This window comes from Zosterops lateralis (genome assembly GCF_965231275.1).
Source record: "Zosterops lateralis genome assembly, chromosome: 8".
Lineage (NCBI taxonomy): Eukaryota > Metazoa > Chordata > Aves > Passeriformes > Zosteropidae > Zosterops > Zosterops lateralis.
In genome coordinates, this window is record NC_139768.1 from 14,537,994 (window position 1) to 14,564,160 (window position 26,167).

Consider the following 26,167-nt stretch of genomic DNA (forward strand, 5'->3'; position numbering starts at 1 on the left):
GCCAAGGGACCACTCCAGCTGAAATCTAGTCAATTAAAAAAATATTACATTAATTCCAAATCCCCTCAACACTCCAATCTAGAGTTTCAATTGTTTCTAAGTTGTCTTTCTGTAATTGCTACCTGGGTGCTGTGGGTACAGCAAGTGTGCAGGGCCACAGCGACCCTGGTTCAGAGCACGGCAAGTGCTTTCACCCACAAAGGGAAAAAAATGGGAATAAAACTACTCTTCCACTGTCTATGTTCTCTATTTGTCCTTGATGGAGTAATAGAAAACATTCAAGCCGAGATGGGAATTGCAGTTTATGGTACAGCTCATGCCTTTTGGAGCATTTGGTGCGGCCTCTGCAGGCTGGGGGTGCATCAGGCCGAGTGTGAGTTTCCTGGCAGTGCAGTGGGTGTCGGGGTGCCCAGCACCGGGGGGGGCAGCGCCGCCGGCCTACAACTCCCAGCATGCCGCGCGCCGCACGGCCGGCCGTTCCCCCACACCCGCCCCTCGTGCGCGCGGATCGGCCGTTGCCCGTTCGAACCGGCCAATAGCGACGGGGCGGTGCCGGTCGCAGCCAATAACGTTGCGTAGCGCGAGCAGGGCTGGGCCGAGGGGGTGGCGCGGCGGGCCAATGGGCAGGCGGAGCGGCAGGTATGAGATGGCGGCGGGAGCACCGGCGTCCGGCCGCGGCAGGTAGGAGCGGGATCCCGGGCCCCCCCCTCGCCCCGTCCCCGCGGCTCGCTCTCCTTGGCCCCTCGCCGCCCTTTTACGGGTCGGGCACCCCGCAGCAGCCGGTGGGCAGGCGCCGGTCCGTGCGCGTCGGCCCGCCCACTGCGGTGCGAGCCGCGCCGTCCCCGCTGCCGCGCCACCCGCCGGTGCCCGGCACCCTAACGGAGCCCTCAGGCTCGGTGTGCCGGCGGCTCCGGAGCTCGGCCGCGCAGTCCCGCGGGTGTCGCAGTAGGCCCCGTGTCCCCGCGGTAGGGCCCGTGTCCCCGCGGCGGGGAGCGCTCCCGCCGCATCCCGGTGCTGCATTGCGGGAAGCGCCGCCCGCTCCGCTGCAAGGGGACGGATCCCGGGCCGGGAGCTCTGCCCTGTGCGGGCCCCGCCGGGCCGGCTCGCTCCTCCTGCAGCCGCAGAGCCGCTCTCGGCAGTTGCGGGCTTCGGTAGGGTGATGGCACTATATAGACTTGCTTCGCATCCAGCCCGCTTTTCTCCTTTGCTTTGTCCGCTCTACGCGCGTTATTTCCAAACACACAAGCGATGTAAGCTTCACGTAATTCACCTTTAGCTCATACTTGTGTATGCATCACCATTCTGTCACTGCTGCAATAAAATCGCAAGGACTGCATGAGCACCTTGCTAGAACACTGCCCTGTCGGATGACTGTTAAAAGGCTGCAGTATACTTCTTTTTTTTTTTTTTTTTTTTTTTTTTTTTTTTTTTTTTTTTTTTTTTTTTCCTCCCTCTGTATGGGTGGTGTGTAGCTGCAAACTGAGTATCCTCTGAGTGGTAATTCTTATGGATAAATAAATATAGTTGAGGGCTGATTCACAGTGGTACCATCCTGCTCACTGCTGACCCTTCCCCAGGGCACTTGCTGTGCTTATCTGGGAGCACTGCTCTGGTGCCTGGGTTGGGGCAGAGCATTGCCCTGGAAGGAGGGATGAAGAGAAGGTGATCATTGCAGTGTATTTGGGCAGGGAGTGCCTAAAATGCTGGACCTGGTAAAGGGATGTGTTTACTCAGTACAGCTGATACTTAAAATGCCCTTTTGGATAAAGCATTTTTAACACGGCCTCGATCAGCCTAATGACTCGATTTGTTTTTTTCTATGTTGGCAGTTGTCCTTAGGATACATTCCACCGGTTTTTATCCCCCACTCTCCGCAAACGGTTATGTTAATGCAAAGCCTGAAGTAGGAGTTTTCCTCCAGCGCTGCCTGTCGCCCACAGGCAGCGCTAGAAAATCGATCTCTTGCTTTGCTGGTCCATCACCACACAGGCCATAAAGCTTGCTTTTTTTTTGTGCTTTTACCCCTGTTTCCTCTCATCTGGAGAGAAGTGCAAGTTAGCTAGTAAAGCTTGCATGCTGTGTGTGTGATACTATAGCATGCTGACTTAAGGACTAGAATTAAAAGGTGGTTGTCCTAAACTCCTCACCAAATGTCACTGAACACGTCAAAAGATGATTTCTGTAGGTCTCTCTCTTCTGTTTGTGGTTTCTCTAACCTCTGCCTGGTTCTCCATAACCAAGAATGAAAATTGCAGTGTGCCAGGCTGCTCAATTTCAAAAGAGAAACATCTGTCTGTTTAATTAATGCATTTAATGTCCTACTCAAGCAGTGCCTAAACGCTTTGCCAGGCACTCATGTCAGCCATTTGATATGACCGGGGTGGGATGAGCAGAAGGGAAAAAGCAATGAGTCTGGAAGAAGCTGGAAAAAGCCATAATGCATCTTGCTAAAATGGCTTGATAGAATGGCACTGCATAACTGGACATCAAGAGCTCACATCATAAACAGGTTATGAAACTCCTTTCACAGTTGCTATCTGTGTTTTACTGGTAATAGGAAAATGTTCACTGTAAACATGACTTGATGGCAAAAAATCAAACTGACTTGCTGAGAGTCAGGCAGAAAAAATGGTCGATTTCAGAGTTAAAGCCAAGTCTGAACACATGGCTACTTTTGTCTGAAGATAGCCTGGGAGCTGGGGACAATCTTACTCACACATTCCCTTTTCCACGGCCCTCATGAGAATCTTTGAGACCTAGATTTGTGTTTGACTCCATACTCAGTCCAAGTCTTGTGAGGTATGCATCTGAACCGAGCTCAAGGCCATGTTCTATTTCCAGTATTTTTATATGTTTGCATGTAACACCCTGTCCTGTTCCCATCCAGGGTAGGATGGGCTTTGACAACAGGATCCTTGTTCTGCTACACTTCAGTTTATTGTCTGTTTGTGTGAAGGGGGCACATTGCTTCCCACATAGCCCAAAGCAGCCTCTGTGTCTCCTTGCCAGCCTGGTTGTTTCCTTGTTGCTGTGTGCACATTTACATGCCTATGAAAATGTCACAGAGCTTCGTTATCACTCCTTTAAAGGTGCTGGGCATTTAGTTCAGTCTGAAACTGAAGCACTGAGTGCTAGACACTGCTGGGAAATCAAATGCCTTGTCCTAAAGGTCAAAAGTCCTCAGTGTGTGTTGATTTAATAAGTGACATGAACAGATGGGAAGGAGATGGGCAGCATGGAAATGTTGGCTAATGTCAAATGGTTGCACTGAAGTCAAGTACATCTTGGAAATACTGTCCCTCTGTATATTGAGTTGGGCTCCTGGTCACAGCTGAGGCCTTATATTTTCTAGCTGTTTTGGACCTAGCTCATTCTATAGGATCTCATTTTCAGTTGCCCTTCAGCTGGAGGCAGGAGCAGGGAGCCCAGGCCCTTTCCTTGCCCTACACTCTGCTGGTTCAGGCACAGCCCTGATGTGCAGGGTGTTACCAGACCTGCACTGTGATCCTAGGGAGTAACACTATGGGTTTCTGTGTTTCCCAAGTCACAGGGAGTCTTGAAATCAGCATGGGCAGAGAAATGGGAGGAAATGTGTCTGCTTGGTGGGATAAATAGGCTGAAGTTTTTCAAAGCTTCACAGGTCTGGCGTGTCCCTGGCCTCTCATCCTGGTAATGCATTGCACTTACTGTGGTGTCTGACAAGAGCATTAAGCCCTTTGCTCTAAAGAGCAAAACCCTCATTCCTTGACTCCTGGCCTTTCTCACCTCTGCACTAGGTAATTGCAATTAAGCCATCTAGAGTTTCCTCATAAATTTTATTTTCAGAAACTATAGATAGCAGGGAATGTGATAAGCTGCTTAATTATTGCCTGCCAGCTGGCTTACAGGAACTTTTAATGTGTTTGCTTTTGGCCTATAAAGCTCTAATAATTTGGACTCCAGCCAAAACATCCTTTCTTCTTGAACAGTAATGTGGCAGCTCTGATTTTCAGAGGCAGGAATTTCTCTGGGGAAATGGCATTAGTTTTCCTTTTTGTTTTTCTGGAGCTCATACTGAAGGTTGAAACATAGCTTTATGGTTTGGGACTTCCATATGGGTATTCCTACAGCCTGCAAGCCATTTTATAGCAGGAGACAAGCATGCTGTGGCTCTCTGTGCCTTGGAGAGCAAGAAGCCTTTTACAGAACATTCTCACAAGCTCTTGGGGGTTTCTGGAGCTCTCCTCATGCACACGCCACTCTTCATTCTCTTGAGTGGCCCCTGGAGCATGTATAAATATATCACAGTTCCCTGGGCTCTGCAGTGAAACAGAGTTGATCCAGACAGAGATGAACTGTCAGGCGGGATGGGAAGAGAAGCTGTATCTCATCAGAGTTGCATAAAGTGACACTATGGCTTATTGTCATATGAATTCTGGTATCTGTGTACAGTATTCCAGTTTTTGACATCCTAGCCTGCCCAGATCCCCTTCAAAAGCCCTAGGCCCCCATACTGCTCAGTTTGGTGAGTTAATTGGGCTGCTTTGTGTATCTCTGTGTCTCTGGTGCCGCATGCTGTGCTGCACTGTGGCGGGCCCAGCCTGTTTATCTGTGTGCCTCGGCAGCCCTGACCAGATGTCACCAGCTTATTTAAATGCTGGCATGCATCCAGGTGTTCCTCATCACAATTCCAGCTTGTAAGAGTTTACACATCTGGAACAAGGGATATGGCCTCTGACATACTCAGTGGTGTCTGCAGAGGATTGCTGATGAGGAGGGATTTGATGTGCTATCATCCTTTGCAAGCACCACTGTGATACAAAACACAGATGCAAGGATGCAGCTTGTTCACTGCAGCTCCAGAGCGTTGTGGAATTACAGAACTGTAGTGAACAAAAACCAAGAGCTGTGATTCCTGGATACCTTAGTCCTCTGTATTTGCCAGGCTGTGACTACAAAACCTCACTAATAGTACTGTGAGGAGCTGGCTGTGGGTCCTAACCCAGGTCTCAGTATCCTCTCAGTTCAGAAAAAGAAACTGCAGTCCAGCAAACCTGTGAGTGCTGCAGCACACTACTCAAATTTGCTCAAGCACCAGTCTACCAGCTGATGGTGGGATGGGATTCCCAAATGTGTTCTGGGCACCCACTGGTGCTACCAATTTTGGATATCATCCTGTGGGAGGGCTGAAGGAAAACATCCATCCTGCCTTACTGGGTTGCTCTGAGTTCCCAGACTGGTTGCTACAATAGCTGGTTAACTTTGTTTTGGTTTTTTTGTGTAATTGCTTGATTTTTCATGTCAGAAGTAAACTGGATTGTTTAGATGGTAGTTCTGCTCTGACCTGGACACTACCTTGGAGCTACTGGACTGAGAAGCGTCTAGATGGTGCGTCTTTGCTGGCCTCTGAACTCCATTTCATCCTGCCTCTGAAGGAAGCCCTTGGATTCTTGCCTTCAAGAATAAGGGTGATAATTGGAGGTGCATGCAGCAATTTTGGACTGCTAGAGGCCAAGGAGGTATAGGTAGGACTGGGCCATACCTGTTATTGACTTCCATCCAGTACACTCAACATGGGGAAATAAAGAGATAAAGACATTTTAAAATGAGAAGAATAAGGGAATGCTATAATTATTGACAACTGGAAAGTATCCACCCGCACACTGGGGATACAGCAGACGGATGTTTGGTGGGAAATGGCTGTGGAGCTTCCTCAGGCTGTGTCCCACCCTGCAGTGAGGGTCTGGATGTGCCACAGAGTGCCCTGTGGCACTGCCAAGCTTCTCCAGCTCCTGGGCACTGCTGGCTTGTCTCGGCCTCACCAGCAGCTCCCAGCCAGTGCGTGGAGCTCGGCTCTTGCCTCCTCAGCCCCATGTCCCAGCTGTCCCTGCCTGATAGCTTTCAAACCAGCTCCTTTATGCTCAGTCCCATGTCACCCCTTGCGCAAAAGCTGGATTTCTTCTAAACCTCTGCAGTGTGACCTGATTTTTTTCCCTGTCCTTCCTCGCCCTCCTTTTTAATAGTGTCTACAGAAAAGCTGGCAGAGTTCAGTTTTATCAGTCATGCTGACTGATAGTGCTGCCTCTTCTCTTGGGATTCCTTCTCTTTTCTGTCCCTCCAGCATTCATTTCAGATTTAGCTATCAGCCCTCTAAAGACAGGGTATTGCCTTTGTTCTGTTTGTACAGCACGGAGCACAGCGGAGTCCCCAGCTGTGACCGAGGTTCCCAATGCCACAGTGATAAAAGTGAGCAGATCAGTAACGAGAAGAGGCAGCTGCTGCCATCTAAAAAGATTTAGTTTTGGTGCTGGTTTCAGTGAAATCAGGATTGGATCTAAGGCTGTTCTTCTATAGCTTCTCCCAGTAGGAGTTTATATTAAAATAGAGACACAAATGCATTGACAGTCATGAGAATCAGAGCAGCATTCCTGTTTAACACTGTTCGACTGTGTTAATCTGATCTTAAGGCAGACCTATGAGCTTGCAGATCTTTAATGTAAAATTACTGGATTTCTGGTGGTAGCTGCCTTTCTGCATTTTTACAGGCTCTTGGGTAGTCTTAGTAGCTGAGCCATCGTAGAGTGTGGGAGCACCTGGACCTGGGGTGGTGGCACTGGGAAGACTTGATGAGGAGCAATGCAGTGAACGTGCAGTTCCTCTCTAAGGCACCCCTTGGTTCTTTCCCCCCTAGCACTAGAAGGCATCTGGATGCTCTGATGTTGTGATGGCTGATTGAAGTACTGCTTGATTGACTTTAAAATATTCCAGTGGCTATTATTAAAAATATCACAAAGAATTCACTCAGGTCGAACTTGAGAAATTTCATGCTGAAATGCAAATTTCTTGATGTTTCACATATATCAAGCTGTCTTGCTACTGCTGTTTTCTTTGACGTTAGTAATGTATTGCATTTTCATTTTTTTCCAAAGCACAGACCCCCACCCCTCCCAACCCTTTTATCTTTTCAGATAGGTCCATCTCCTCCAGGTTCACATCACAGATGTGTGGCCAATGTTACCAAGATCTACTCTGAGTCCTTTACTGACACAGAAATTGAATTCGTAGATGATAGCAGTGACATGGATAACCAATATACCTGGTTTCCAAAAGGTGGCCAGGAATTGCATTAGTTCCAGGTTATTGAGCACAGGCCACCATCACATAACAGCAGCTTTCTTAGCAAGCTCCTTGCTGTTTAAATTGTATATTATTATCTGGTTCTCATAGCCAAAAGGCTGAATCACTCTGTGTAAGCTATTTAAATGTGAAGAAAGCAAAGCAAAAATTAAAAAGGGAGTGTTATCTCATAAGGCTTACTTTTGTCAAGGCTTGAGAGAGTAGGCAAGGATTGGCACCCACTGTGCCACTGTGCTGTGCACTGTGTACTCATCACAAAAGGACTCTGCCCCTGAAGACCTTATGAGTATAACCCCGGGCAAAAATTACTGCATGTTTTTCTTGACATTTTTCAGAGGCTTATCAGTCATCCTGTGAAAAGTTAGGGTGCCAAGTCTGAGGCCTGAATGTGATCTTTGTTACACCATCTTACAAGAATGTCAGTCTGAAGTACAGCCCTCAAAGCAACTTTAACTGTGGAGTCACTTCTAGTGTCTCTGCAGTCCATTCCCATTAGACTATTTTATTTTTTTATTATTTTTTAATCTAGGAAATAATTTGTCTTCTAGTCCTTTTGTACTTAAAATGATTCCATATAATTCCACTATGGTTCTTTCATCTCTTTGCAAAATCTGGGATGGCTCCTATCTGGCTCTGGAAATACTGTCTTCAGACATCCTCATTAATTGATTCCTTACTCTGGCACAACATAGGAAACAATGCTACTTCTCCCTCCCTGGGGAAATCCGAGCCTGTGTGCATCTGTCCCATGTCCCTTTGTGCTTAGCCAGGCAGAGAATTGTTCGTGTTTTGTGTTCTTCAGCACTGCCTGCATATCACCCTGCTCTTAGTATTTGGTAGCAGCCTGGCTGTTTCTTATAGTCTAAAGATTTTATTATTATAGAGAGATTTTCTTCTATTATCTGCCTTACTTTCAAAAGCTCTTTAATCCTTTTACTCCTATATGGTAAAACTTGTCTACTCTGGTGTGTCTGAAGCATAAGGCCTCAGTGATGACATACAAAGAGTGCAAAATGGCACTGGAGATGGATTTTGCCCACTGAATTAGACACATCAGGCAACTCTGAAATCTTTAGCTTTCGGTGTATCCACTTTCCCAGCTAGACAAACACAGCTGATGCCTTGCCCCAAAGGTACCTCTTCCTTTTCTTTCTTGCCTTCTGTTCTCCTTATGTTCTATTACATGTTTCTTGAACTTTTCTTCTGTCACATGTGTGGACTTAGAACAATATCAAATCTGTGAAAGCCACTAAACCAGCTCCATCTCACCTAACCAAATGCAAGCTTACTGCCACGTGAAGTAATCTGCCTGCTTGCAGAGCTCTTGCACCACAGGTTTGATCACCAGGTTTTGGCAGTTAAAGTCTCATTTTTGTCCTAGTTTCCAAGGCATTTCCCTGGCCTGGATCTAGTTACCTTAGGGATTAATTGATCCATCATGATTTTGACCTCCTGCACCATCCACTCCCCATGAAATGATGGGGCTGTCATGCCTGAAGCAAAAACGCTGTGTGTGACAGACAGCTTTCTTTGTGACTTGGCTGGGATCACAGGCTTTGCCTCTGAAGGATACTAGAATGGCAAGAATCTCAGCACAATATAGGACCCATTTTTTTTAATCTGCTGTCTTAATCACAACCCTATTAGAACAAGGTTTTATTATTCATTGGGATTTGATTATATTCATGAGACTGGAGAGGAAGCTATTTATTCCTTTATTTTATTGTCTTTTGACGTGTCGTAAAGCAGTCTGAGATCACAGCATATAGAAAATATAACTCTGTAATTGCAAGCAAGGCAAAAAAAAAAAGGCAATAAACTCCATGAATACATGTTTGTCTCCCCTTTGCTGCTGTTATATAAACTGTGAGTGTAGGTAGAGTACATCCATCTCTCTTTTCTAACATGAAAACAGCAGATGGGGCACATGGCTCTTTCTGAAGGTTATGGTGTGTGCAGCAGTGAGGATTGGCAGGGTTATTGTGTGTAAAGCCAGTGGGGGCTTTATCTTTGCTCAGAAATAGGGGTTTGCTTCACATTTCCATTTTGATTAGCAATAATGATACAAAAGCAAATTTTCTGTGCAAGGAAGAGCTGCTAATAAAGTGACCTTTCAAAATTAAGTAGCTCATTGAAGTGCCATATCACAATAAGCGTATACAAGGCTGGTCCCAGCTGCAGCAGGCAGGGGAACTGGACGGGAATCCAGAGAAACGTGGAACAGGAATCCTGAAGTGGATGAACGGCACATGGTGGCACAGTAATAGTAGCAGCAGGGAGCAATGGCCAGGTGCTGTTTCCAGCTCTGAGGGGCTGATCTATGTGCTTTGTCTTTGAAAGGATCTAAAAGTGAGAAAGACAGGCACAGGGAGTTTCCAGCAAGGTTTCTGGGCATGGGGTTGTGCAGTTAAGGGACTTGGCTGTTGTCCTGCCAGTGCTGTAACATCGGTTGTGCTTGGATGCTGTTGGGAATGTGTTTGCATGGCTTTACTCATGGTAAACACAGGGTAGACTTGGATCTATTTTGTGGAGTCCTCTTGGATACAGGTGGAAAGCACTTAATACCACGCTGGTCCTAATTCAAAACCCTGGTTTCTATGTAGGAATTATTTGCAGTTAAACTCCAGCTACGCAGCCTTTGGCAAGAGACATGAATCAATTTGTCCAGCTTTTCTTTTCTGTTTTGTCCCTGTGTGAAGGCTGATGCCCAGTGTGTGCCAAGGGGGCCTTTCAGACCCAATAATGCGCCCTTGTGTCTCGTAGCATGCGTGGAATTTGCATAGGCTGTGCTGGGACAGGCAGGTTTCTTTTGTTGCTGGAAACAAGGAGCAAGTTCTTTTCTCTGTCTCTGCTTCCTAATGCCTCTTCAAAAGCTCTCAGCACTCATGTAAGAAATTTATTTTTTTCTATTAATTTTTGCATTAAATGTTGTTGGACTTTGTGCGACTTGTAACACAGGCTGTGCAGAGAAGTCATATCAGTCAGTACTAGTTGACAAAATTGTTTAATTTTCTTTCTGTGAATCTAGATATCTAATTGTCAGAGGGAAGAGATAATCTGTGATGCTTGATGTAACTGCTGCAAAGTATTTGCATATCTTCTCTGTGGGGAAACAAAACTGCTAGCGAGTGAATAACAGTGCACGGATCATTGCAGGCAGGGTCACTGGGCCTATACACTTGCTATTAACCCTTCTCAGGATCTGTATTGCCACAGAATGAGTTGTCATGGGTTTCAGGCAAAGGGCTTGCTCCACATTGTGGGCAGAGCTGGCGCTTTTTTGTGCCTTGTAGCCCTATGCAATGAAATGCGAATATGATCAGATCAATTGGCAGTTGCTTTTTGGCAACTGATACAGAATTGTTGCATTTTGGTCTTGATTTATTGCAGATAACAAACTGCTGAAAAACAGGCTGGGAGGTGCTCAGCAAAATATGGCCCTCATTTGGAGTCAGCAGTGTGCTTGCTAGGCCACTGAGCCAGGCAGCTGGGAGCCTTTAAGAGCTTTCTAAAATTTTAGATGACCTGGCAGTTTGCCTTGCAGTCTGCCTTGCAGACCTTCTTCCTCTCCATCCTCTTGAAGGCATCTTTGGCATCCATGGAGAGCAGTGTAAAGGGGAGGGGGTTTGGTATGGATTCTCACGATGTGAGAGTTGCTGAGAGCCTCATTTCCTCTTGTTTCAGCAAGTATCTTTCTTCTTGTGGAGCCTGAGTCCCAGCTTTTATTCTGTTATTCTGATCACGCATCCTGGAAATCCTGGGGATAGTCTTTCAGGTCAAAAACGTACAGCAGTAGCTCAGATAACTGTTGGGTTCACAGATAATGTGCAGAGGTGGGCTGGAGTTCAGATAACTTGCCAGGATGTGCTTTGATGTCCTCGTGTCCTGAGCTACTGTCAGTTTACATCACAACAGGAAGTTGCTGAGGTCTCTGAAGTAGCAGTGAAATGTTCTGTTTCTTGAGCCAATGGATGTGAGGTTCAATGGGCTGCAAACACTTTTGGTGGCAGCTGTGTTGGGCAGTGAGCAGGGGTGCCCAGCATGGTCTGAACACAATAGTATTGCCACCACCCTTCAGCAGCGAGGAGAGGAAGAACAAGGTGCTGCAGTCTTCTGTAGAAAAGCCTGTTTTGAAGGGAAAGCCTTTATGGGCTTGGGAGTGCTCAGCAGAGCACTTGTTGCCCCACATCTGCATCTAAGGGACTGATGTGATCCCTGGTACATAAGCACAGCATCCCTATTTACTGTGCACTTGGCAGCTGCTCTTGGAAAATGGTGTCCAGTGAGAGAGCTCACAGCTGAGGATGGATATAGAGTGGAAAGTATTGTAGAAGAACTAAAGAATGATAAAGGATTGGGGAATGTCACAGGGTGAACACACAGTACATGCAAGCTGAGTGGGTGGGGATCCTCCTTCCAGAGCCCTGGAAGAACTGGCACATCCATTCCCAGAGCCAGGCTGTCACAGCTGAGTATGAAATCAAGACAGTAGCTCGTGACTGGAGAATAATGACACTAATTCTCACCCTTAAGTAAAAGAGTGGCGGGAGAAGCAAGCTGGGCAACTTTAGCCTGTAGGCTTGACTTAAGAAACATGAAAATGTTTCAAACAGTGGTGGGAAGATGGTAATGGAAGACCTAGAGGTAGATGGAAATTGACATAAAAGTTAAGTATGAGCATTAAGAGTGCTGATTAACATGGGATATCTCTTTGATAACTCTTTAATTTGATTTTCAACATGGTAAATGTACCTATCCTCTGGTAGAGTTATGTACCCGTTTGAGATAACTCTTAGCAGAGCAGTGTCTTGGGTGCATCCCTTTTCCCATGCCACATGAGAAGCCATGAAATGAAGAAAGTAGCTGTCAGTAGAGAATAGGGAGGTCAGATAAAGGACATGAAGGGATGACAAAGAGGTAAGAACTGGATGAGCTGAAAAGGGATGATCTATGTGAAAAGTTAGTAGAGGTTCCTCAAGGATTGATCTTGCATGGCTCGTGACAATGAGTTCTCACTTGCTCCAGAGTGTGGAGCTGGCAGAGAGTAGTAACCAAAGGCTTGGCAGCATGTCACCTGGGAGCATTTGACCACACCCACAGCAAAACTGAGGGTTCAGTGTTACACACATTTATGACCTTAAAAACCAAGTCCCAGGACATGGGAACTATCTATTTGTTGATACAAAGGTAGGTATGATGGAATGGCAATGGGATCTGATGAGTGTAAGCTGGCCATGAAAAAATTTAGATTATTTTTCAGACTTTCAGGCCACTGGGAGTGAATTTCTGGGGAGGAAGGGAGATTAAACCAAACTTATTTATGACTTTAAGCAATAAGTTAATGTAAAATATTGGGTGTCATCTCTGCCAGAGCTAGTATGATGTAGATACAGTGAAACAAGTAGTAGAGATGTAGATGTAGTGAAAGTTTTTATTGGGTGTTGCCATGTGTTGTCTATGTCATCAGCACTCTGTTGATGTGTTGTACACTCTTTGGCTGTGTTGTACAAACAGTCCAGAAGTTATTTTGCTCCACAGGGAAATGTAACTGTGCTGTGCTGAGCACTCACCAAAGTCAGACAGTGCTGTTGTTGTAGACTGGTATCTCCTATGTCAGCAAATGTCTCCTTCAGGGCAGACCAGCTGGCTGTAAAAACCAAAGTGAAGAGGAGTTACTGTATTTTTTTTTCCTCTTTCCCTCTTTTCAGTGATGCCATCTGCAATTTTGTGATCTGCAATGACTCCTCCCTCCGCAGCCAGCCCATCATCTTCAATCCTGACTTCTTTGTGGAAAAGCTGCGCCATGAAAAACCAGAGGTGTTCACAGAGCTGGTTGTCAGCAACATCACCAGGCTCATTGATTTACCTGGAGCAGAGCTGGCCCAGCTAATGGGAGAGGAGGACCCAAAGCTGCCTGGAGCAAACAGCACGGCCTCTGGATTTTTTCGTTCTCTGATATCTCTGAAGCGCAAGGGTGAGTATGGATGCCATGAAGTCTGGTGCCCACCTTTAGAGTGATGCTGTCATCATTTGTTACACTTAGTTTATAAAACTTTCAGCCTGTAGTTTTGAGCTCGTGTGGAATGCTTAATACTACGGTTTCATAATCTCTGGGGCTGCCACCTCTAGAAAGGAGCAAAGCAGGCCAGGAAATTGATCCCAAAAATGCCCTGCACTTTGAAAATACCTTTCTGGGATTCCTGCTGTGGTGTGTGTCAGGCTGGCTTCAGTGGGTCAGCTCCCCACTGTGCAGCTCAGAAATCTGTAAGCATCTTCCATCCAAATGCTAGTGCTGCTCTGATCCATGTCCCAATCCAGTGAGTCAGTGACAAAGCTCTGCAGATTAACCGATGAAGCCCAGTTTTAACTCTGGGAGGTGACATATCTCTCTTTCTCTCTTAGACAAGCATTCCACTGGAGTTTTCTTCTGCTAAACTGACTATTCTTATAGTCTCTCAAGTTCAGCTCTGTTGGTTGTGAAACATTAGCCCCAGGCCCTTCACAGAAGTCTTCTTTTGAGCGTGGTTGTGTTCAGATCCTTTCCTCTTCAATGGCTGGCATTTACCACTCTGTTTTGTTGAAACTAAAAGCATGTTCTAGGTGTGTGTGTGTGTCTTCTCTCACCTTTCCCCACACTCAAGGGGAGTCTGGTTCTCCTGGTAAGTTCAGTTAAACCTTCTCACTCATCTAGACAGAAGCAGCCTCCATCTGGGCCTCTCACATTCCTCCTCAGCTCTGGTTTCCCAGCTTAGACTGGCTGGCTGCTGGCAGAGAAGCTGTGAGCTGCCTTCAGATGTTGGCAGTCTGAGGTTGAGCACTTCTGATTAGTCTTCCTTTTCCTTTGAGCAGTTCTGCTATTGTATCTCAGAGAAGGGAGGTATTGCTATGGCATAGTTTGACTACAGCTTTTTTCTGTCTTTAAGCATTATATAATTTGTCTAATTTCTACCAAGCTTATTCCTCCATTGTGTTTCATAAGGACAAGCTTTGCAGCCCCACTGATCAGGCAGAATTTTCTGGTGGTGACTTCAGCCCTCCACTTCTATCTGACACAGCAAGAATCCTGGTATATACACTCACCCTAGGAAAATAAAAGACTTCAAATGAAGTCTTTTAGCATCCTTAGATGAGAATTACTTAATATTGTCATGACTTACTTTGCTGCTCCATTATAACAGGTCTTTGTGCTGCCCCTAAACGGCAGTTAGACTGTGCCCATACCTATTATTGGTTCTGCCTCTTCCCAGAGAGTAGCAGGACACCTTAAATTCAAGCACTTGCCACTTGACAAACAGAAGTGAGTGAGTAACCAAATTGAAAGTGTTTTCTTATTGTGTATGGAAACCCCCATGTTCTTGTCAAAACCTTCCAGCAGGGGCTGTTGAGCCTTCTCCAGCTCAATTTTTTTATTAAAATATCTGTACTCTGTTGGAGCTCTGCTCTTATCAGACCTGACGTCTCCTGCTGACTCTGTTCCCCCAGAGCTCTGCCTTTCCCCATTCAGATGTCTCCATGGCCATGTGTCACTACAGCTAGCAGATGTTTCCAAGTTTGCTGGCTGCACTCCCAGGCTGCAACGGCAGTGTCTCCCAGCATTGACAGGCACTGTCTGTGAACTCCTTGGCCAAACTCTGAGAAAAAGAACTTTGTGCCTACAGAGAAAATCAGTTTCATGTACTGTGTGTTTCATCTTGGAGCTATCATTTGTTTTTCTGCATGTTATAGACCAGCTAGAATAAACAAGTTTTATTTCCTTAAAGCCAGAGGCCAAGGACCATGGAGCTCAGACCTGATCAAACTGCAAATAGTTACAACTTCTTTGAGCGTCAGGAAACTCAATCTCATGGTGCTGCTTAGTTTCAGAAGCAATAGTACAATAACATCTAAGCCTCTGTAATGCAACATCCATTCTCCAGACACGTCTTTCAAGTTTCTTTGAGAATCAAATTCGCATTCAGATACCAGCTTCTGACTTCAAAACTAAATCAAATTTGTCAAGCCCTGCATGTCTCAAGAAGATGTATTTTCCTCTTCTGTTCCTGGCCACTGTTGATTCTATCTGTTGAATGTCTAATGAGTTTAGTTTTCTTCAAGGACAAGAATCTTTTGCCGATCATTCTCTCCCTTTGCACTCAAACCTTTCAGATCTTTCGTGTGGATCAAGAGCTGGCATTGCTCTCCTTTCTCTTGCAAGACTGAAGCATGTGCTTTATCAGAGTGAGGTCAGAAAGTTCTTGATTTAACAGGAGGCTGGAGTTCCTGGTGGCTTACCATGTATTTCAGAAGTCCTGGAAGAAAGCAGAACATTCTTCAGGCGGAATAAATTTAGTTACACAGGATGGCTGCTAGAGAAGTGCATAGGGTTAACCAGGTCTCTCTCACATGCTGTGAGCATCAACACCACAGAGCAGTAAGATCTGTAGTACAAGAGACCAAAAGCAAGTAAAATCAAAATGACATAGGGGGGTAGGGGGGGAGAAAGCAAGAGAAAGCTTGTGGGGGAGATAACTTTTATCAGACCAATTCATTGCTTGGATTGCTGGGGTATCAGCTGTAGCAGTAAGGAGAGAAACCTTCAGTGCAAATGGTGCAAATGTCCAGCCTGCACTCAGAAGTGACCCATGTTCCTGACAGTCTGGTCATGGAGAAGGGAAGGATATTCTTTTCTTACATCTGTTGTCTCTTTGAAGCCTAAGTACAAGAGCAGGACAAACCAGCTCTGTACCTGGTTCCAGTTCTCAGTCCCAGTCAGCATGGTGTGGTACAGTCTATCCAGTATCTTGTCTCCAGTCCAAACCTACATGCATCTGAGGGAGGAAGTGTGTTACCCAGAGTTCTGGTTGCAGCCAGTAAAGTCTCTGGGAGTTGTCGCCACTTTCTGAGGGACAGATCATACTGGCTGTGTGTGTTTGACAGAAAAATCCATTCAGTAGCAAGGTTGCATTTATTAGAAAACGCTGGCCTTCTGGATAATCACTGTCTCACCTGGGAAGTTCCTCTGTAGACAAGAGTATTCTACATTGGTTCAACAAATGCCCCTCAGTTAAATGGACTTCTCATCTAATATTTCCTTCCCTGCAGGGATCCCATTCCTTTCAGCTCAGTTGCTTTGATCTTTTGGGACTATAGCCTGTGTTTTTTACTGGAGTTCTGGAATTGACAGCTCATGCCCAATCTCAATCCCATGAGATGGGAACAGACTCCAAGAGTGAGAGGAGCCCAGCTTATTGCTTTGTTACTCTCCTTCTGCCTCGTTCAGCTTTTATGCTTTACTCAGACCAGGGCAGCTGACATGGAAGAGAGATTCACTGGGATGAGGAAATTCCATGTTTTACCCATGCCTGAAAAGGAAGCTAGTTTGAGCCAGTCTGATTATGTCTGCTCTCCCCAGCAGTGCTTATTTGCCCCTCCCATAAACTCATAGCTACAACTCTTGTTTCTGCTCCACTTCATGTCAAGCCACAGTGAGGATTAATCTGGACATTTCTTTCTCGGTGTGGAGTGTGTCAATGTGGCAGGCATCAGGGCTGTCCAGGCTTACATCTTTTCCCAGCCTTTCCCACTTTGCTCTTTTCATAAGGTCTGGGCTTGTAAATTCCATGCCATTTTAAACTGAAGCATCTGTCCTGGTGTTGTTTTTTCTTCAAGGGATAGAGAATAATTGCTTTAGCTGATAAAAGCTGTAATCAAAGTAAGGTAAGAAGCAGGATGATGAAGCCCATGTGAGTACAGCATGGTGAGATGAAGTGACTTATTTTAGAGTGTTTGTGATATCTCACATCTGTGAGGGTCCTTGTGACCTTCATTGGGGCACTGGTCTTTGCATGTTGAAATGCTGTTCTTTGGGGAGCACTGATTTCTGTGGCTGTTGGGTTCTGAGCTGCCTGAACACCTTGTGTTCTGTTCTGCAGAGAAAGGGGTGGTGTTTGGCTCACCACTGACAGAAGAAGGCATTGCACAGGTTTCCCAGCTAATCGAGTATCTGCACAAAAGTAAGTGGCTCTGGTTGCTGTCTTCCTATCCCAATGGGTGTCTGTCTGGCCCACTTCAGGTCTCTTCTGGAGACAGTGACAAACTCTGAGTTCTCCAGCAGCAGGAGTTTGAGACTGCACTGGGCAACTGTTCCCCAGAATTGCCTAGCATATATGTTGATCTATTTCCTTTTGTACAAGAACTTTCTCTACTGATTGGAGACAGCTTAAAGTCATGTCTCTGAATGCAGTTCACTGAGGTTTGCTGTCAAGCTCTGGAAAGATGAGGAAACTGCTTTAGTAAGAAGGTGGGAAATCAGCCTCTGATTATTCAGAGCTCTTTTTTTCTCCCCTCTGCTGAGCAGATCTAAGAGCAGAAGGCTTGTTTCGAGTGCCAGGCAACAGCATCAGGCAACAGATCCTGAAGGATGCTCTGAACAGTGGTACAGATATTGACCTGGACTCTGGGGAGTTTCATTCCAATGATGTGGCCACCCTACTTAAGATGTTCCTGGGTGAATTACCAGAGCCGCTGCTGACACACAAGCACTTCCATGCCCACCTCAAAATTGCAGGTGAGTGGGCAGCAAGAGGCAGTGATGGGCAGAAGGATTGGAATTGGCCTTCTAGAAAGCACACTAGGCTGTGATGTGTATTCCTTAAAGGCAGCATAAGAAGGAATCTTCCTGCCACCTCAGCCTGGTGATGGAAAGACTAGAGCTGATTAATGAATCAGACCAAGTCTGTCTAGACTATTCTTCTCTCAGATACCACAGTGATAACCTGGGTCTCCATCTATTTTATGTCCAGGGTTCTGAGCAAGTTGTGGTTTCTATGTATTTAATAACTGTTATTGAACTACCTTATGTGAACTTCCTCCATCTTGCCTTCAAGCCATCACAGCTCTTAGCAGCTCTGTTGTTCTGTGGGAGGAGTAGCATAGATTAACACATCAAGTGGGGAGCTTGGGAGCTGGGGGGAAGAGAGATGGTGGGCCAAGAACTGTGCAGGGGTTTGTAGGAGATCTGTATATGAAGAGGAAAGGATAAGCAGTTGCAACAGACTGCTCTGAGGGAAAGTAATGTACATCCTTCATGTTCTGCCCTGTGATTCGGCAGATTTGACACTGTTTGATGAGAAGGGGAATAAGACCAGCACTCCAGACAAAGAGCGCCAAATTGAAGCCCTCCAGCTGCTGTTTTTGATCCTTCCCGCTCCCAACCGCAGCCTGCTGAAACTGCTGCTGGACTTGCTCTACCAGACTGCCAAGAAGCAGGACAAGAACAAGATGTCTGCCCACAACCTTGCCCTCATGTTTGCACCCCACATCCTATGGCCCAGAAATGTGAGCAATGCCTCAGTGTCTGTGGGTGGGGTATTGCAAGGTAAAAAGCAAAGGCTTGGCAGGGGAAAAACCAAGATGAGAAGGTTAAGTAGTGACACAATGATGTGAGAGTAGGAGGCTATGATGGAGAGATGAGAGCCTCCTGGCAGGACTCAGTCCCATTGTTCAGCCCAGGCTTGCTATGGGTCTCATTTGCAATTTATGCATCTTCTTTTCCAGTAAGATTGAAAGCACAGCACAGTCATACTTCTTCTTAGAATATCAGCTCCAGAAAAACCTTGCAGATCACTCTTCAAGGCTTCTTATGCTGCTGGTGAACTGTTTGGCCACAGAGTTATTTGATTCTCCTCTAAGAGCAACTTTGGCTCTATGAGCTCTGCTGCTGACGTGCTATAAGCCCTCCCTATCACCTCAGAGTAGATCTCCTGCTATGGCACTGTGTGTGTCTGTGTCCCAGAAGAGACCCCGTCCTCCTCCCCTTCTAATGGATACACCTTTGGCTGTGTCCCCTTGCCAGGTGACAGCAAATGACCTTCAGGAAAATATCACAAAGCTAAACAATGGAGTGACCTTCATGATCAAACATTCTCAGAAACTCTTCAAGGTAAGTGTGCTTTGGCATCTTGCTCTCCTGCCTCCATCACCAGGAGACTGAATGCCCCTTGTCCAGAGAGATCCTATATGTTGAGTGTATATTCTGTGGGCTCTATTCTGCTGTAGAAGGAGACTTTCTACAAGAAACTGTTCCTATAGTGACTGGGGAGGAGATCTTTGCTGGGCAGGCAGCCCTGGAGGTGGCTTTGCCAGGGCAGGTTAGCAGCACGGTGCAGTGTTACACTCCCCTCTGCTGGACACCAGCACCTGCTGCCCGCCAGCAAACCTGGCTCCCGAGGGCAGGTACACACCAGGCTGCACTCAGGTTCTGGCAGGATCAGGAAATGAAAGGGATTTGTCCTACCTGAGTGCTGTCAAGAGCAGAATACCTGATGCAGTGGGTTGTTCTGTTGTGAATTTCTCTGCAAATGGTCATCAGCCCACTGTTGTTACAGGCACTGTCCAGCTCTGAGCAGGGTGCTGTGGTAAGACAGTCAGGAGTCTGGGGCTTTCAACTGTTTCTCCAAGGAAATGTTTCTACAACAGTCTCTTGTTCAGGATCTGTTCTCGGTCTCAGTTCTCAGGGCCTTCCTGGTCACTGGAGGCATTGCTTGCTGCAGAGTCCTCCCATGGAGAATTCCCCTTCTACCTTCTTTGTCAGGCCCCAGTTTGGCCAGCTCAGAGCTGGGGCAATTACTTCAAGCAGGGTTCCACAGGAACTTTCCCTGCTCTGAGTTCCACTTGTGCTGAATGTCTGCATGTAAATGATACTGTGAACAGGGAGTGCATTGGGGAGATGAAATTCCACAGCTTTGTTTGCCCAGAATGGCTGAGTCTTGATAAAAGTGGCTTGTGTTGTATGGTTGAAAAGCAACTCTTGCTGGAGCCACTGTTGTCCCAAGGCCAAAGATGTTAAACATATATTTAGCCTGTTCTCTGCTTATCGTCGCAGGCTCCGGTGTACATCCGGGAGTGTGCCAGGCTACACTATCTGGGATCCAGAGCCCACACATCAAAGGTAAGGCCAGCAAATGCAGCACCTGCCCTCCATGAAAGGGCAGAGGCTGTGATGCTATGAAGGGATCTTTGTGAGTGATAGAAGCTGAAAACAAACCACGTCATGAAAGAGGATCTGTCAGGGCAGGAGCAAGAGAAGCATATGGTGTGGTAGTGCAGGCAGCTGCATTAGGGAAATTGGACAGAGTTGAAGCATCTGTTAATCAAAAGCACAGGAAAGGAAAGCTACGAGCCCCTGTTTAGCAGCAAACCTGCTCCCTGTGCCCAGTACATGTAGCACCTGCTCCTTCACAGGGTTCTGCCTTTCAAACAGACAGACATGCCTGCTGCCATGGCCAGGATGCTTGGCAGAAGTGCTGAGATAAAGGCTACTTGCTGCCGCTGGGACAACATTTGTGTCTTGCCAGCAAATGCTTCCCTGCCTCATATAGCTGCAGAAGAGGGAAGATGCATGGCAAGGAGCTGCACTGACCCTTCTCAAGCCTGGAAGGGCTTCTGCAGCTCCCATCTGGGAGGGGAGGGAAGAAGCAATGGGGTCACCTTTGTATTGCTGTCACCTCTTCCTGGCACGGGGCCTGCTGATGCAGTGCTGCTGCAGAGGGGTAGGGAAAACACAGCCCTGTGCATTCACTGGGGTGGAGGCAGCTCATGAGACTCTTCCTAGCCAGGCTCAGATGGGTGGCTCGTTGGGATTAAAGCATGGCAGACGACTTCTGTCTCCGCTTTCCCAGGACGACCTGGATTTGCTGACGTCTTCTGGCTCCAAGGAGCTGCAGCCCCTCAAGTCTCAGAAGCGAAGCCGGCTGGACTCCTGCCATCAGGAGGAGACCCAGCAGCGCACAGAGGAGGCACTGAAGGAGCTCTTCCACCACGTCCACAATATGCCTGACTCTGCAAAGAAGAAGAAGCTTATCCGGCAGGTAGTGTGGGGAGGAAAGATATTTGGGGTGTGCTTGTCAGCACAATCCTGGGCACAGGGCTAAAGACAGGGCCTTCTTGAGAGCTGCTCCTGATCCTGGGCAGGCTGAGGAAAGTGGGCTCTGGGCTGTGTATGGGGCAGAGCTGTAAGAAGACAGGAGGAGGAGGTGTCCTGAATGTTCCTGTACTAATAAGCAGTGCTTTTGAGCTCTGTTTTTCAAACTAAGGACCTGCTAGCCAGCAGTTTCCCAGTCCTGATCATGGCCTTGTTGAGCTTCCTCCCTCAGAAATGGAAAACTTTCTTCCCCTGTTGCCTGCAGAGAGTAAACAAACTGGTCTCCTCTTGGTATCAGACAACTTGCTGCACCAGACAGACTGGTCAATATGGTCAGCACCAGTCATGACTGCCAGCCTCTAGCTACCACCCAGCCTTCTTTCTGCTCCCAACATCTGCTGCTTTTGGTTAGTCTGGTAGCCAGCACAAAGAACATTTGCACCCAAACTCCCTGTAATCCTGGGTGGAAGGTGTGGCCTTCCTCTGCTTTCTTCCTCCTGCAGTTCTGAGCTGCTTCACCCTCATTTTAGGGGGCAAAGGAGGAAAACTGAGTTCTGGGACAGCGGGTAGAGCAGCACACAGCAGTAAGGGACAGGTATAACTGTGCTAACAAACTGCCCTTATGTTTCCTCCTAGTTTAATAAGCATCCAACAGCTCTGACTCCTGGCTCTGATGTGCCCACATCCCCAGCACCGCGACGCACCCGCTCGCGCTCCTTCAGCGGCCTCATTAAGGTAAAAGCAGCCTCTGACCCTTGCTCTCCTCTCTGAATTTCTGATGTTGCTTTTTGCTTCTGACTTGCCCTGCCTTGAATGAGACCCTCAAAGGGTAGGGAATCCTCAAAGTATTGCCTGTCAAACAACACAGATCCACTGGGACAGAAAAGGCAGTACAGTGACAATAAGGCTTGTGTAAAGTGTAATTATCTTGAAATACATGGCTGTAGGATCTATGCATCTTTCTGGAGAATTGATTGCTTCCTGAGATGAAATCAGATGAGGATTGACAGGGAGCTGTTCATGTAGTCTAGCATGTTAGCATGGGTTTTAGCACATTATGGGCTGCCCTACAGCAGCATGTACCTGCTTCCGACAGGCTGGGCTCCTGGCCTGGCCTCAGGTCAGCTCCCAAACCCTTTACAATCAGGCAGGCTCAGCCTAGTAGTGTGGTATTTCAGGTGGTTCTGCTTTGCAATCTTTGTCCCAGCTTGGCTTCCTTTTTTTCTTTCCCAGCATTCAACTGCTTACCAGCAATGCATCCTGCTCCTTCCCTTTCTTTTTTACTTTGCACTCTAAGCACTAGCCAACAGCCCTCTCTTCTTACAACAGCGGAAAGTTTTGGGAACTCCAGTTATCATGGAGAGGAAGAGCAGAGATACCACACCAGAGCCTGTGCGGGTCAGCAAAGAGAATGTCCAGCTGGTAAGAGCTGCTCCCAGCACCACTGAAGCTGCTGGTGGGGAAGTGTGTGAGGGGAGTTTGATTGCTGCAACTTCAGCGATCCATGGGGAGCTGTTCTCTGCTCAAGAGAAGGGTTCAAAATTTCTTCTCTATGATAAAACAAGGTGCAGAGAAGCTGTTCCGAGGAGAGCAGGGCAGATGGCAAGGACAGCATCAGAGCAGAGATGACAGCATGGGGCCTCTACTCCAGTCTTGTCTCTCTGACTGTGTCCTGCCCTGCGGCATTGTCTTGTGCTCCCTTCCGTCTCTCATCCTCTTCCACACAAAGCCTGCTGCCTGTATGCAGTAGGATTGTCCCTTGGCCCAGACAAACCAAGAGTGGATTTGGGTGATAGATGCTCTTTGGTGGTACAGGCTGCTTCCAGGGGAGGCTGTGGATGCCAGTTCATTCACAGAGCTCTCTACTCCTATTGCCTTCTCTTGTCCAGTTACAGAAATGTGGCTCTCCAGCTCATATGTCCCAGGCGAAGCTGAAGTCTTTGGAAAGCCAGAAAGAGGTGAGACATTTCCCCTTACCCTCCATTCCTCTTCCTGAGGGAAACATGGTGTGCTGAAGCTTGCCGAGGTGACAGCACACACTCAAGGCTCTGTGACAGCTGTGGTGCCCCAGCTCGTAGCAGTCTGCCCTGTGCCAGGCTGCAGGCAGGTGACATGCTGGAAACCAGACCCTGAAGGGTCTTAGAGCCCTTCTGCCTGTGAGTTGGCAGGCTGGCTGTTGCAGGAAGCAGAGGGAAGCTGGCAGCACAGGACAGTGCTAACAGCCTGTCAGGGTGGCAGTGGGAGAAGAGGTTGGTGCAGCCCAAGACTTACTGCTGTGTTTGTTCCCATCTGCTCACTGCCTCATCTAGAGCTTTAGCAAAAGGTGTGGGAGGCTGACACCAGGGAAGGGTCCTTGCAAGGGGAGAATGTCAGCCTTTCTTTGCATGGTATTCTGTGTCTCAAGCACTCAACTGCTCTCATTCTCTGCTACAGGGATCCTGTAGACGCATGCGAGCCCGCCTGCTTTCCAAGGATTCATCATCCCTCTGAATCGCCTCGCACCAATGCATGGGTGGGGAGTGCCCAGCCTCACAAGCTGTGAATAGAAAACGTGCTGCACTGAGAGGGGAGTGCTGCAGGCTCACGGCAACCCTCACCAATACAGCAGCACTCTTTAAACTGGACCTTTGCAAAGATTGCGGGGATTTGTTTCTTTATGTATATAAATTATATTTCATTCTACTGTGGGGCAAACCACTATCTAACCAAAACTTGTGCAGCATGTCTGACCTGCTGGCTCTGGGAAGAGCGGGAGTGCTTGCTTACAAGGAGAGCCCTGCTCCTTGCAGGGCCTTGTGTGCACTCCCAGCTTTCTCTGTAATGTTGCTAGGCTGTATTTTTTTGCTTCTCTGCACTGAGTTTTTAACATGTTGGCATGTTTTTGCTTCTTCTGCCCTGTTAGCAGTGAGAATGATGGGCTGTAACCCTTACCTACATCCTGACACCTAAGCTTGACTCCAGTCTTCCTCTGGAAGCATGCCCTTCTCTGCTTCTTCTTGGCTTCATTTTGCTCTGCTGTTTCCAAAGGGCTGGAAAGCACAAACGGTACAGAGCACACAGGATGGGCCTGGAAGGAGAGACTCTGGATGCCATCTTTTCAAGTAGGGCCAGTGGAAAGCAGCTTACCCAATAAACTCATCCCTCTATTTTAGCATGAGCTGGAGGCAGCCCTTGCTCACTGCCTTCATGTTTCAGTGGCACAGTTCTGTACAAGGAGTGTCTTGGCTTTGTGTTCACCCAAGGACACTTAAGCTGAGGAAAGCAGGAGGCTGGCAAAGGCCATCTGGGGCAGAACAGCCTAATTTTTGGAAGTTAGGGTTCCTGGGGCAGGCAGAGTCTTGTAGCTGTGTGTGGAAAAGTGTGAGAGGTGAGAGGGCTCCATTCATTTGTGATCTGCTGCAAATGGTGACAAAGGTTTTGGCTCAAGATATCTGGATGGCTGGTAAGGCAACTGGCTGATTAGTCATTAAACTGCGGGAAAGGGCTGAAGCTGGGCTCAGGTCTTTGGTCTGAGCTGCAGAAATTACATGAAACCTTCTAGATACAGGATAAACCCCAGTCACAGCTGGCCAATGTCAGTGGCCTCGTTAAGCCAAAGTGCTTCAGTAAGCCAGTCTTGCCAAGAACCTGTCTGCAAGCACTCTGAGGTAGGATACACACAGGGTCACTACTGTGAAATAAAGATTTAATCAGCTGGGGGACCATCTAAACGCTTCTCAGCCCTTCTCAGCAAAGCAAGTAATCTCTGGAATCCAATTATATTTGTCTTCTAATCTTTAAGAACCAGCAGCCAGCAGGAGTTAGAGCTCTGCTCTTGACAGCTTTCTGAAACAACTGGTGGCAGGAGGTGTGAATATTGGGATATGAACAGGGAGTTCAGTCTGATTGGCTGGAGCTGTCAGAACAGGGCATTGGAGCCCTGTGCAGCTTAGCTGGAATTTGTCACCTTTAATTGTGAATTTTTTTTTTAAATACAAATCTTTGTGCTGCTCTGTACACAGGGTGGTTTTTGGTACTTTATCAGGGATACTTGTCCCCAGTCTGACCCCAAGTTGGAGTGTTGAAAATATAGGGGGTAGGGGGACTGTAGATGTGTGAGTTGGGAGTTGCTGGTGTTAGGAGCCTCTGTCACAGCAAAGAAAGAGCTGTGGTTCTTCAGGGACCAGACTGATGATGATGCTGTGAGGAAGGGCAGAGGCTGTTTTCTCTGGTAGTAGTATGTGCTTTTTGGATGTGTCTGTAATAATTCCCTCCAGAGGCTAAAGCTGTCTATGTGCTTTATCTCCAAAGGGCACCATGTTTTTTTGACTGCACTTCTGCCCTGTCCTGCAGCCTGTTATTAGCAAAGACTCGGGAATCTCGGTTTTGCCTCTGAGCAGAGATGAGGCACAAAGGTCAAGTGGCAGCACAGGGAGAGCCAGGTCTGCTCCTGCTATCTCTGCTCTTACTTGCATTGGGAGCAATTGCTGGGTGAAGCATTTGTTCACTCCTCCTCTCCTCGTTGTCCCTACTTGGCATATCTCATATGTCTCTATGGGTGACTACTTGGCAAGGCAGTCTTGTACCTAAAACTAAATTCACTGCTCTCAAATAGATGAGACAAATGTAACTCTCCACTGTCCCCCCTTACTGATGGCTCTAGCTCAGGTGCTCTGTCTGGCTTCTGGCACAGCTGAGATTTGTTCAGCTCTAAGAAAAGTTTTCTATGGGGCATTGGCCAAGCCTTCTGCATGTGTCAGATGCCTTACCTGCCAAGGGGTTGGGTGCTGTCTCTAGACAGGGCAGTCCCGGGAGGGGTTCAGTGCCATGGGCTTTAGGCCATGGTGCTGGGCTCTCCATGCTGTGGATGGTGGTGGCTGACAGATTCCACCCCTAGGACCTTGGCTGTTGCAGTGCCAATGCATTCACACTGTCTCCCAGGCACGGGAGAGTTTTAGTCATGCTTGGATGTGTCTCGTTTGTCTGCCCTGTGTAATGACTCATAAGGATGCTTCTTCCCAGAGCAGCCGCTAACTGTTCCCAGAGTCTATCATTTCCAAAGTATTTTTAATCTTTGTCCTTATTTATATACGCTGTGTCAGTACTGAAAGGCAGACTGTTGCCTTTCTGTGTGTTCATGTGAAAACACCACATTAAATGCTTTTATTTTTA

At 47.3% G+C, this 26,167-nt stretch overlaps 1 protein-coding gene across 2 annotated transcripts; it reads left to right on the forward strand.

Moving 5' to 3' along the window:
* Positions 1-619: 619 nt before the first annotated feature.
* ARHGAP19 (Rho GTPase activating protein 19) lies at positions 620-26,167 on the forward strand (the record flags this gene model as incomplete). Of its 2 annotated transcripts, none has more annotated exons than XM_083866675.1 (12): positions 620-681; positions 12,825-13,090; positions 17,028-17,108; positions 17,453-17,662; positions 18,206-18,432; positions 18,950-19,036; positions 19,979-20,044; positions 20,775-20,963; positions 21,653-21,751; positions 22,346-22,438; positions 22,906-22,974; positions 23,450-26,167. In XM_083866675.1, 12 exons carry the CDS (start codon positions 620-622, stop codon positions 23,504-23,506), a joined length of 1,506 nt encoding a protein of 501 aa, XP_083722801.1. In that variant the 3' UTR covers positions 23,507-26,167. The 2 variants fall into 2 exon arrangements, with proteins under 2 accessions (XP_083722801.1, XP_083722802.1); XM_083866676.1 differs by lacking the exon at positions 620-681 and adding an exon at positions 9,915-10,003.